Source organism: Topomyia yanbarensis, chromosome 2 (genome assembly GCF_030247195.1).
Source record: "Topomyia yanbarensis strain Yona2022 chromosome 2, ASM3024719v1, whole genome shotgun sequence".
Classification (NCBI taxonomy): Eukaryota; Metazoa; Arthropoda; class Insecta; order Diptera; family Culicidae; genus Topomyia; species Topomyia yanbarensis.
The window spans coordinates 430,960,319-430,974,252 of record NC_080671.1 but is presented as its reverse complement, the minus strand read 5'-3'; the positions used below and the strand labels follow the sequence as shown (position 1 = coordinate 430,974,252).

General features: G+C 35.3%; 1 protein-coding gene across 1 annotated transcript in view; it reads left to right on the top strand.

Moving 5' to 3' along the window:
• Positions 1–238: 238 nt before the first annotated feature.
• Positions 239–13,934, top strand: part of LOC131685414 (cryptochrome-1-like) — a 37,146-nt gene continuing 23,450 nt past the window's right edge. The window contains exons 1-2 of the mRNA XM_058969108.1: positions 239–390; positions 875–1,841. Of these exons, the coding sequence (XP_058825091.1) occupies position 1,841 (1 nt within the window). The 5' untranslated portion in view covers positions 239–390; positions 875–1,840. The remainder of the gene's footprint in view (positions 391–874; positions 1,842–13,934) is intronic.

Below are 13,934 nucleotides of genomic sequence, written 5' to 3'. Positions count from 1 at the left end.
CTCAGAACTCAGTTCCTCTAAATAACATGGAACAGCCCTTCATTTCCATACCTTCATCAGCATGTAGAAAAACACGCAATTGCATAATATCAGACAGGGACAGTGGGACGAAATTGTTATATGCTACAGATTTGTGTGCTTGCGAGTCATATAGCTTCATATATGTATTTATATGGAGGCACCTATTATTCAGCACAGTCATACATATACACAGCAGACGTTCCTGGATGGAAGCGTGTTTTGCCACAAGCTCGCAGCAGGTATTCCGGGAAGCCCTACCCAGGCACGGCGGCGGGTGGAGGCAGCCTGGCCCACCGGTTGCCGAGTAGCTTACGGCTTGGTTTGGTGAAAACTCAGTCAGTTAGTATTGCAATGTGCTAACCGATGGAGGTAAGTTGTGGTTCTGTGAATAAGTGCCAGTGTTTTCAAACATCAATTGTTGTGTTAAATTTAGATAGTTTCAAGTTTATGATGGTACGATTGGAATCCTATATCCATCCTGTGTATATTTAGTTTCTTGTGTCTATGTGAGGGCAAAGCACTCATATCCCGCCTAGTGCAGATTTGAGAAGGACATTTTCTCGACTGGCCTTAGGATATTTGAAATAAATTTAACAGTGGGAATTGGTTTATATAACGCGGTAAAGGTCATGTCTCGATTGGAATGTACATAGTGATTGAGATGAATAACGCCTTCGATTTGAATAAGAAGTGGAAAATACATTATTCATTCAACAGATTTATTGTGAACGAATGTGTCTTGCTTTAAAATAAAGCCTTATATGAAATTGAGAGCTAATCACATATCTGTTTTAAGTAATCAAAGTATCAATTTCTTTTCGTTCCATGCGCTGAAACACCAACGCATCATCAGAATGATGAGCGTCGACAAGAACTTACTCCAAAACGCTATCAACGTGACGTGCTTTCAAAGTGTGAGCTACACTAACTTTGTATGCCTACTAATCAACTAGCAACCTCGCAAATCATCGTGCAGTACAGGGACAGATCGTAATCATCGCTGGATTCGAGTGCAGCGTTGCAGTTTGCGATTGCCTCTGTGTGATAACGGATACCGATTCTAGTGAAACAAAACGTTTGAAGTGAAGTTTTTAGTAGTAGAACACCAGCGTTCCACAGAAGCTGTTTAACTCGGCTACTGAGCCTGTGCTATATCACCGAAAAAACCGTTTAAAAGTGCATTCGTGGCGGAAAAGTGCATATGCGTGTATGTGATCGTCTGTTGACGAAGGTTGGACGGCTTGTTCTAGGTTCTAACAGTTTCGATGTGTCAGTGCGAAACGAGCGGTCATTTTCCATGTTAAGTGTGCGACGATTAGGTAACAGGTCATACCGTAATCCAATGTGAGCTTGAACAATAGCTACTGGTTTAGTAGTTGAACAATAATACGAGCTAACGTACAAAGGTGCCACAAAAAACCAATGCACGGTAACTTTTTATGTGTAAAAGTTGACGAGAGAAATATCAACATAACTGAGTGTCTTGATGTAGCCCTAGAAGATTATAAAGTAATGGAGTAGGATCCAGATTAAAAAATTGTACTTAAAAGTTTAAACGAAAAAATGTTAGTTTAGTTAATTAACATCATGTGCTCCATTGAAATGTGAACAAAACAACGTGTCAAAATTGAACCAAACATTGTGGATAAAACCCTAATCGAATTAAGTCGTAAAGTGTTTCATTTTTTCTACTGGTGTGTATCAAAAGTTCGTCGAACGAAACTAATGCAATTTGGTGTCCTGAAAAGTGTTTCTGACCTTATCGGATTAGGTTGATATTACATCCACGTTTGGACACTTAACTACAGGGAAAAGCACAAGTAAGTCGATAAGCTGTAACGCTATTTTCAAATTGGCAACATTACGTTTCCTAATCCGCATGTACAGTGCAGAAACTCAGTGCCGTCGTCGAATTCCTTTATTCGTGTACTTTGTTCTTCAGTATGGTTTTTGTGTAGAGCGATAAAAAATGATTCCCATTGCCACACCTCTGAGTAGATTTCTAGTTCTACTAAGAGTGTATGCTTAAAATTTGAACCAAATCAGAGAAGTGTAGCTGCCGGATCAACGCGTTTGAAAAATTACATGGAGAAAACTGACTAGCTCGCATTTTCATCGCTGGGTGGCTCTGTAATCATCAGATTTTCGTTGCAAGTGAGAATAAGAAAGATTATTTTCTTGTCCACAACTTTGCCGAAGACTTCAGCGTGATCCAGGTTTGTTAGGAGAAGTTATTAAAATTATTACGAAGTGACGCCTGGGTTTGAAAAAAATTAGTACATGTTTTGAGTCATCTCTCGGCACGAAAATTTAGGTTTCCCATTTCACTGTACTTAGGACGCAAACACTAACTTTTTGACGGAGAGAGATAGAAATTAAATGCCTTCTACAAAGTTGTAGAACAAGTAATTTTAATTATTCCTCTCAGTCTATTTTCAACCATCAAAGACAGCGGTCACGGTACTCAGTGTACTCCTGCTTCTGTCCGAGCCAGTGCAAAGCGAACGAAAAAAACAGTTACTTGTGTGCATTGTTTGAAGAACAAAGGATACCGTTATTTGTATTCTTGGGTGATTTTTCAAGATGACTGAGTCTCATCAACAAAACGTGATTATTCGGCCTAACACAGTGGCCATTGACTTCAGGTCTTTTCGCTTAAGATCAAGTATTCGTGATGTGGAACATCTGTTGAAGGTGAAAATGCAGCTTCGGTTTTCGGAAGTCACCTCCATACAGCTTGAACACATCAGGCATGCGATGCTGATAACCTTCAACAAATTCGCCCAGGCGAAAAGATTTATTTCGCAGAACAACTTGAAACACGTGCTTGTTTGTGATAACGTTGAAATCAAGCTCCCTATATACATGGATAATGGAAATATTGAAGTTAAATTACATGATTTATCTCCACTTACTTGCAAAGTGGCAATTAAAAAATTCATGTCGAATTTCGAAGGACACATGGAGAAACTACTTCCCAGGTATTTCAAATGGTGTCTTTGTGGTGAGAATGTGGGTAGACCAACCCATTCCCTCCTACCTTACCCTGCAGTACAAAACAGAAGGGGGTGATACCATTACACAGCGAACTCTTTGTACATATCCAGGACAAACGAATACGTGCCAGTTCTGTGAACAAACGGCACACTACGGACAACCCTGTTCAGAAACCGCTGAGGTAAGCTCACCTGCAGAAAGAAATTCCAACACCCAAGCTCCAATATCACCTGAACCGCAAACGGTTGCCAAATTTGTGGCTGCTGTTCAGGCAATAATGACAACTGTAAAAGCTGTGTCAAGTACTTCAAATTTAACAACTAATACCACCAGTGAAGAAACTACCACCAAGGATGGAGTGTTCACATTCGTGACCCGCAAGGGCAAGAAGCCAGGAAGAACATCTGATCGCGAGTATCAAGGCAGTAATCAAGATGCTGATACGGGCGTAAACGACAACGAGAGAGACATGGATAATGCCGAAATTGGCGAGAGAAGGAACATCATCCCGACACGAAAAAAGATCTCCGTTCGCAATAGCTAGTTGCGCGCACGGGATCTTACAGGCTCAAAATAAAATGTATTGTGATTTTTATTTTTTACATATTGTAAATATATAAAAGACCCATGGCTCCTCTAAGCTAACGCTTTGAGCCGTTTTAAATAAACGAATTAAAAAAAAATATTCCTCTGGATCTTTCCCTATTTGATCTACCTTTTTTGAAAAGTTAGTGTTCTATTCGATAAGATAGTGAAACTTTTTAGATGTACTGTATGTACTAAAATTCTTTCAACTTACTATTTAGTTGAAGCTAAGGTTTCTTTCGAGAAAAAATAAAGTTCAAGAAAATAAATTATTGATTCAGCACCATGCCTTGTTAGGTTTCTTGTAAAACTGATTTAGACATCACTTTCACAAAAGTTTGATAACTTTTCTTAACAAAGCTGGATATGTTAATCTTCGACAAAGCTATAGGCAATACAATTATCTTTCTTATTCTCACTTGCAACTCTCACTTGCCCGTGTGATAAAAAAACGCACTACAAAGAGGGTTTTCTTCATGTAAATGAACGAAAAATCTCACAAAAATTTCAAGTGCCAGCAGCTAGGCTTCACCGATTTAGTTCACATTTGGAGCAGACGCCCCTGGTGGGATTAAGAATAGATTCTGTGGTGGGTTGATTGAGTTTTCAAAAATTCGTTTTTTTCTGGGCGGTTTACTGTAAAGATCAAAAAGTTCGTTTTTACAAATTGTAGTGACTAATTAACTAAAATTTTAAGGTTTCATTCCATTTACATTCCCCGACTATATTATTAAACTTAACCTCAAATAATCAACATTTTACCTACAATACAATATTTTTTACTTGCCAGCAGAGTTTGAAATTTTCCCACTCATGAGCAGAAATAGGCGATATTTCACCTACTTCGACCAGCAAAAGAAAAGCAAGCAGGTGATACTACGCTATTTGCTGCCTAACTTTGGCGGAAGGGAGCATCCGACCTTATCTAGAATATGAGATGATATTTTCGCGACCAAAGCAAATTTGTAGAACTACCAATGCTTCCGCACAAAACACATAAATAAGTATCCGTATTTATTTTTAGCATCAAAAGAATGCAGAATTGTTGAAAAATAATTTCTATGATATAATGAATTATTCGTTTTTCCTGCACTTGTTTTATTACATGATTCGAAATTGTGAATTTATCGCGCTTCTATAGTGCATTATCCTGTTCAACACACAATCGGGGGGTAGAGCGAAAAAAATGGCGAAAAATGGTGAAAAAAAAAAATTGAACGGGTTTTCACAGTTTAAAACCAAAGTTTGTATGAAAAACTAGGGGTGATCAAGAGGGAAGATATCAATGAAAATGGTCATCTTAACTTTTCGCATAAAATCTTACATAAAATGCTTATTACACCGAAAAAGAAATCTATGGAATGTTTTAGCTCAATCGAACATCATTAACCTTCCGGAAGTCGCGCTAGTGCACTGAGTGCACGCTACTCTGAAAATCAAACGAAATCGTCTTAGCGCACCAGCGGCTGTTCGTTCAGTGGGCCATTTACGCGACTTCCGGAGGGTTAAGGGAGTGCGGCGTTTGAATATTGATTTCATAATATTCGAATAAATCCAAAGGGGAAAGGGAGTACATGAAACGTTGAAAATTGAATTTTTTTACGAAATATGAAACACCATCATCTAGTTTCAAAACAAACAAAAACCGATCAAAACAAATTTGTATTTTTTTAGTTCCAAGGACTTGACCTTGAAAAAAATTCGAATATCAAAAATTTTATTGTAATGCCTTATGATTTAAAAAAAATCCCAACGAACTGGGCTTGGGAGCAGAACAAATATAGCAGGGATTTAGGGTTCTAACTAAATCATCGTGAGGTAATTTTTGAAAATAGTCTGTAAATATATACAGTAGGATTCCGTTTTTGGCAACAATTTTATTTTTTTCAGTCTCCAAAACCGGAACCGTGCCAAAAATGGAACCTTGTTTTTAAAGTTTAGATTTTCAATTTACGATTTCCAAAATGTTTCAAGGATTTTTAATCATATGTGAAATGGAATGGGATGAAAGAAAAAAATAAGTAAATTCTATTTTATTCATGTTTTTATTAAATTCAGATGTCATACGGTTGGGGCAGAATGCTACTTTCGACGCTCAAAACCTCTAGCGCCTTGAGTATATATCCTGAAGGATTAGTGTCTTTAGCAAAGTATCTTAGATGGATATGATAATTATTTTGACAACTTTGGTTTTGATCTAGATAAGTAGAAACTGATCTAAATCAGTTCTATCTTTTGACAGAGGTGTTCTATCAAAAAACTTTCTTCGGTAAAGTTGTTGGATTGATATTTTTAATACATGTACTGAAGACATTTATACTTTATAACTTATGTAGATGGCGCTATATCACATTTAAAAAAAATGAATTTTAACATTTTTTTATGAAAAATATATCTAGAAATAAATGTTTTATTCCTAAATCTTGGAAAATATACAATAATAACAAAAGCTTCAAAGTGTGATAAATGTTATCATGACATTTGCTTCTGGGATTGTTATCTTTTCTTTCGTGAATAATAAAAAAAAAATTGTTCAAAAAACATAGCTCTTTTAAGAAATAAATAAATTTTGTTCTCTATAACTAACCAATCGCTGATCTTCCAGATTGATAGATTTAAAATTAAATTGCAATGTTTGAAAATAGCTAAGTTTGAAGAAAACCTGTATAAACCACTTGCAACTATCCAAACAAAAGGGATTGAAACATCCGTGCTACAGTGAAAATGTTCTCCAATAAAAGTTCCAAAAATCTCTAGAACAATGCATTTGCGAGCAATTAACACATCAAAAGATAATATAAGCAATACTATTTTCCAAGAGCCAGCCTACCTTAAATCTTTCAAAAAATATAACAAATTAACCATTATAGCCTTGTTTATTCATCAACCTTCTTCAATGCATTTGTGTTATTATATTGTAGGGCATCGCGCAGGTAAACTTCACGCATCTAAACAGTACTTTGAACACCTCAACCACAAGGTGCACTCTAATTTCATTCATGTGAAAAAAACATCGCCAAAAAAACTAACAATTTTGCCAAAGACATCATAAAGCTAAACCAAACTATTTGGGGGCCATCAGTTTTGAATTCCTAAATACGGCATTGGGACGTACCATGGTCAGCTTTCGATATGTACTGAAAATTTAGTGCCAAGTTTTTTATGGACGTCGTAATAATCCAAAGAGAAAGAGGCTCGCAATGTTACTAAGGTTACTATTGAAAATTTTCTCCAGAACTAGTCTTATTATGCAGTGTAGCGCATTTCTCTGTACTTGACTCTTAAAGTGCACAGACTCTGGGCCTTGCTATAAAAATTGATTCCGTCAGACACTAGTTACACTGTTACCAGTTATATTATACATGAATAATACATTTCTATACTTATTGTAATCATTAAACACAACACGTATAGTGTAAAATATAGTTAACCCTTATATGCATAACACTGTTTTAAAATAATATTGCGAAAAACATCTCAAAATTATCACAGTAATGTATTGAAACTATGAGACAATTTTAACGAAATTTGAAAAAAATGATTTGCCTCTTTGAGGGTTAATATCACTCCCATGTTTGGAAATAAAGTCAAATGTGATGTCAATTGATACAAAAAAAATCTATTGCACATTTTTAAAAGACTTATTATGTACAACAAGAATGTTGCCAAAAACGGAACCCAAAATGGGAGCATGCCAAAAACGGAACGTGCCAAAAACGGAATCTTACTGTATTTATATGACAGTGTAAGCATCATTCTACAGGGTGTTTGGTTCATGGTTAAGAACCTCTCGAGGGATGATTGACTGTCATATTTGGAGAAAAAAATCGTTCTACACATACCATCAAATCTCAACCGTTACTAAGTTATTGAACTTTTTGTGTTAAAAACTTAGTTGTCTTAAAATAGCTGTAACTCAAAAAATATACTTTGTATTTCAAATCTTTTAGATCCATTGGATAGGTGAGAAAATTTTCCACTGAAAAATGTCCTCAAATGTTACAGCTAATGAGGTTAAGTAATCTTTTCACAGTAATTTATTTGAAATTTAACAATTTCGATAGATTTTTCGTTCACTTCGCGAAAATCTTAATAGTTTACATCACTATTTTAATAATTCAAATTGTTAGTCTTGAAAAGTTGTATAATTTGTTCTTTGACATGATACACTTATCTTGTCTTGTTTTCATGTGTTTGATTTATTGAACTTGGATATTTTTTTTATCTCATATTCACTAACACTAGCTCTTATTGAAAAAGTATGGCACTTATTGTACCTTTTCTTATTTTTATTCGAAAGTCAGGAAAATTTTGCTGAGAAAAATGTAATAATACCTTTCAGTTAAGTGAATTTAGCATTCTTTTAGAAGTTAATTAGTTTAAAGTTAGTGTTATTATTTGCATTTTCGTTATTTTCGTAAAATAGTAAATAATAAACTTCACCGTTATTATCATGGAATGAATGCATCTCAGCAAGTTCTACAATTCTTCCTTTGACTCCATTCAATTATCTCTTTTAGTTTCAAAGCAAAATTATTTTTATCTTCTCGTTTCATATGCAAAAACAACGATTTCGAACCCACTGCATTTGTGATGAGGCCATGTTGTGTTAACTATTAAATTGCAGCGAAATGAAAAGCGATAGGGATAAAGTGTCAAATAACAAGTTGTAGAGAATATTAAGGGGTACCAAATGAACAATAGTGACGATAAATTTAGTTGATTAATAATTAGAATAATTACAAAAATCACCAAAAAACGCAAATTTTGAGTTATACTACTAGTAAAAAGTCATGTAGTACACTTAACTAAACAATATATGTACATACATCGAAAGGAAATTTTCTCAGCTTTCAAATGAAGCCCTGATAATAGCGATATAAAGCATATTTTTTAGCTTAGAGTCTTTTAAGAACTTGCAAGTCAATTACAGAAAAAGTTTAGAAGTCAAATTACAAGGAAACGATAGGAATGAGATTGGAATGTTATGTTGAAGAACAAATTATGAATCGTCCTCAATCCCAACTTTTAGATAATAGATATTGCTATAATCATAATTCATTATTTTGAGAAAATTAACAAAAGCCTCATCAAAAACACTAACTTTTAACTACTTTACAACTAAAAGGTAATTAAAACAAATTATCTGAAAGATATGAGAACATTGTTCAATAGAAAATGGCACTAAAAGATTTAAAATACGAGGTATACTTTTTGAGTTAGAGGTATTTTAAGATAAACAAATTTTTTACATAAAAAATTCAATAACTCTGTAACGGTTGAGATTTGATGGAATGTGTAGAACGATTTTTTGCTCCAAATATGACAGTAAATCACCCCTCGAGAGATTCTTACTCATGAACCAAACACCCTGTATAAGTGTGCAAAATTTCGTTCAATTATATCGAGTAGTTTTTGAGAAATAAGATATTGAAAAAAATACTATTTTATTGTATTTCAAAGTTTAAAAACCTATAATTTAAACAAAAAAAGCAATTTTAACAAAATATTTATACCAAAACTTAAACTCCTACACATTTTTCATGAAAATCGGTGATTTTGTCGAAATTTCGAGGCCCACTGGACATGGTTTGACTCAATTTAATTTCAAGTTCCGTTATTGCGAACCAGCCCGTGTATCAGGTTAATGATCCTTTGTATTTCTTTTCAATGGTCGTTATTATCGTTCGTATACGTGTATTTTACAAATCATCCAATACCTTAAATAAGAAATACTTGCCTTGATTTATAACATCTCGCGCTATCATAACTTTTTGTCTGTATCATTAAGTTTTCAACCTATTTAATATATCGTAGAGAAGGAATGGCAAAATCTGTCTAAATACTATTGCAATAAATAGTGATCCCATTACGCAGATAAAATTACCTTTTCAAGGAAATATTCCTACGGTCGGCCGTGTGGCAGTTCAATTTGCTTTTGATTAGAAAACATAGGATACTCTCGGTAGCCGGCCACCCCGAGTTTAAAAAGAACCAAAAGCTAAACAAGATCTTTTCTTTTTCGAGTGATCATGTACTCGAAGACCAACTAAACAACTATCTAATATGCTTTACTGGTCGCATCGCTTCCTTGGAGCGGATCCTAGACCTTATACCCTTCCAAACTACCAACTCCGCGACACCTATGGAAGAGCCTGATGAATCGTATACCTTCCGTTTAGTAGGTAGAGCATTAACACTTCCCGTCTACCTTTTCCTTTATCCTTCCACGTGAACGATGGAGATGGGGACGGCCAGCAATGATAGCTATCATGTTGCTGAGGTTTTAATATAGGTCGGATTGGTATGAATTCCTACATATCACTTCCTAAGCAACTCTTATTAGATAATCAGAAGCCAAACATGATGAAATCAGTGTGCAATCCGCCAAAATCATCGTCATAACGCAACTCTGGGCGGCGGCGATCTGCGGAGAATATCGAGTATTCTGGAAGCAAACGAAGAGCTAATCCTTCACAGATACCGTTCACTCCTATTCCAACTTCTTCTTCCAGCTTTGATCCGTCAGTGAAGATTTTGTGGTGATTTTGGTATTTGCGGTTGACCAATTGAAGAAACTTTGCTTGCGTTGCGCTGTGAGGATCGTCTTTTTTACGATACGTGACAGTTTGGTGTCCAGATTTGGGCAGCGTTTGTTCCAGGGGCGGTTCCTGACCCTGCGCATACTGGAAATTGCAGAGAATGAAGTATGTCGTTTTTTCGAGGAAGGTCAGTGCACGTTTCACAACATTGATCGCTACCGCCCATCGACGCGGTAGAATGCAGGCAGCTTCCGCCACTGTGCTAGGGAGCACGCTAGTCGCGAATCTGACCGCACCATGATAAACAGGCGCAAGTGTAGGGACCACACCCTCCCAGTTTCTGAAGGTGAGCCCAAGGCCGTAGAATATTTTGAGTGTATTAAGGCTCAACTACATTTAGTGCCGTTGTTCTTTTGCACTTGGCGTGGAGGGAGCTTACACTGGTAATACAAATTCGTAAATATAATGAAATCGATCATGCAATGCACGAATTTATTCGTCGTTTTCTGCACCGAAGTATTTTCGTGCATTGTAAATAGTAGGTTTCGTTCATTTCATGACCAAGAATGGCCGCTTGGTGAACGAAAACTTTCGTAAATTTTACACATTTAATGTACACTGCACGAATTTTATCGTTGATAACGACATTATTTTTCGTGGATGAAACGAAATGTTTTGTTTATTTTAATAAACGCTTGTGTATATTACGAACGATTTCGGTGGTCGCACGAATTTATTTCGTATATTTCAGAATTTATTAGCCTCTTATTGTTTTCAGTAGATCTTTTGGGATCGATGTTTGACAATATAGATTTTTTTTATTTAAAAAAATCGATGTGAACGAAGAAATGGCCGCTTGATGTACGAAAGTTTTCGTAAATTTTGCATATTTAGTTTACATTGCAGGAATGTTATCGTTGGTAACGACATTATTTTTCGTGGATGAAACGAAATATGTTACGAACGATTTCGTTGGTTACACGAATTCATTTCGTTCATCTTAGAAAAGTTTTCGTATTTATTGGCACACTATTTTTTTCAATCGATCTTTTTGGATCGATGATTGACAACAACAATTTGCTTTAAACATAAGGATAGATCTGGCAAATCGATTTTATTTCAATCTGCTCACCTCTATTGAGGACTAGAAAGATTGTGGTGTGAAGAAATGGACGCTTGATGAACAAAAGTTTTAGCAAATTTTACTTATGTAGTGTACATGACACGAATGTTATTGTTGATAACGACATTATTTTTCGTGAATGAAACGAAATGATTCGTTTATTTCAATAAATGTTTGTGTATATTACGAAAGACTTCGTTGGTCGCACGAATTCATTTGGTTCATCTTAGAAAAGTTTTCGTATTTATTATCCTCTTATTTTTTATTCGATCTTTTGGGATCGATGTTTGACAACACCGATGTTTTTTAATTGAAAAAAAAAAACAGATCTGGCAAAATCGATTTTATTGTTTTATGAAGCAATGGCCACTTGTTGAACCAAATTTGTCGTAAATGTTACTTATTTAGTGTACATTGCACGAATGTTGTCGCTGAAAGCTACATTCTTTTTCGTGAATGAAAAGAAATGTTTTGTTTATTTTAATAAACGTTTTTGTATATTACGAACAATCGTTGGTCGCACGAATTTATTTCGTTCATCTAAGAGAAGTTTTCGTATTTAATAGCATATTATTTTGACATTTTTCCGACAGAGAAAAACTTAAACTTATTCATACAAAACCAACGAGCAGTTCGCGATGGCTCAACTGAATCCGTACTGCTCCGGATTCTGGATTAACTGGAAGCAAAAGAGGTTCAGGAAATCTTGTTGACGGTTTGACGAATTGTGCTCGTAAATATTATAAATATATTCGTATATAGCAGCGAGCAATTCGTTTGCCGAATGAAGCTGTTTCGCAATAAGCTAACGAAAGTAATTTCGTGGTTTTCACGAGAAACTCGTAAAAAGGGTTTCAATAGAACTACGAACTATTCTCATATGTACGAAAAATTCGTATATTTTATGAAAGTTATTTGTACGAAACTAATTCCAAGTGATTTACGGATATATTCTATCAGTGTATGGTTCGGACTAGCCTTTTCCTGCTGTCGCAATGCTTTTTTGTTTGCTGGATGTGAAGGTCATTCTCCTAGGTACCTTAATTCCGAGAATTTTTAGTTCCTTGCGAAATGGTATCGATGCGCCGGCGTGTTTCACGGGTCGGTCGAATGTAACATGGTAGGAGTTGCAGCATTGTGCAATAGCGCATTTTTCTGGGACAGTATTGAAACCGGTTGCTTCGGCCCACCGGCCTACGGCGTTAACAGCTGCTTGCAATTTTAGCCTGGTTCTAGCTTTAGTTTTTCCGATCGCCACCAAAATGATCATCAGCGTATATGAATATAAATACTCCTTTCGGTAAAACATCGAATAGAGTAGTCATGCTTACGAGAAAAAGGGTGACTGCCATTCTTGCGGGACCCCATTGGAAGGTACCCACGGTGTTCCTAAAACCGTTATTAACTAAAAAAAATGACCACTAATTTGGCATACGGCATTCGACAGATACAGTATCCAAGCATCTTCTCAGTGAATTTCAAAATGATCCATCGAGGGATTCGAGAGATATGGCGATTTGAAGTTTTATGATACGTTTCATAAGGCTACCAGCAAACACCCACGGGTTTGGTCCAATCTCTATAAACAAGAAAATATTTGCCTACTTATTTAGTACATGGCATTCGAAAGATATAGTAATCAAGTATATCCCTTGCAAGTTTGAAAATATTTCATTGACGGAATCGAAAGTTATAACGGTTTGGATGTGGTATGCGGTCATAGATGGGTTTTCTACCAGACTTCAAGCGTGAATCCATGTTTGTCCATTGACTATTTAAATCGTTTATACGTGTCGCGATTTTTAAAGGAAACCCTTGCGATTTAATTACATAAATATAATGTACAAATAATGTTATTTATATGGCGCACTGAAAAAAATATGAAAATAGGGTTGTCTACCAAACGTTAAATATAATGTGTAAATTAAAAAAATGGATAAAAGTCGGAATGTTTACTTCAAAAGGCCATATTTCAATGGTTTGTTGACCGATTCTAATTATTTTTTCATTATTGAACAAGTAGACGTTTCATCGTTAATTTTCATCAAGAAGAATATAAAATAGAGTTGTCTACATAAATAAATAGACAATATAATTGGTCTCAACTGTATGTATTATAATTATTTAGTGATTATTTTTGTATTAAAAATAACGGCCTATCAATTTTTATATACTAGTTGATTGCAATTGCTGTTTACTACAAATTATGGATATGTGAAATGTTAAAACTAATTCAGTCGTGATTCGCTGGTCGCTCAATTTTTAACAGGAGCCGCTTTTTAGTTGGACCTCCGCTAGTTGGTCCATTGTCGACATCTGAATGTCAAGTTCTCATGTTAAATTCAATTCGACAATAAAACTGACAATAGTTAGAGATATGAGCAGATGAACTTGTACTAATAACATCCCCTTTGATCCCCCTACTAATAACATCCCCCAGTTTTAACATCTGTCAACCCAACCAGCGAATCACGATTGTACAAAATTTCCAACAAAAACCGTATCATAACATAAATTGATCTGAATCAGCAAATACCTTCATATTTTTGAATATATGTATTGAATTTATGGTTTTATTTATTTTTCCATGATTTTTAGTTTGCGGTCGTTGCATTCAACTAATGTATAGAAATTGATAGGTCGTCGTTTTGAATATAAAGATATTT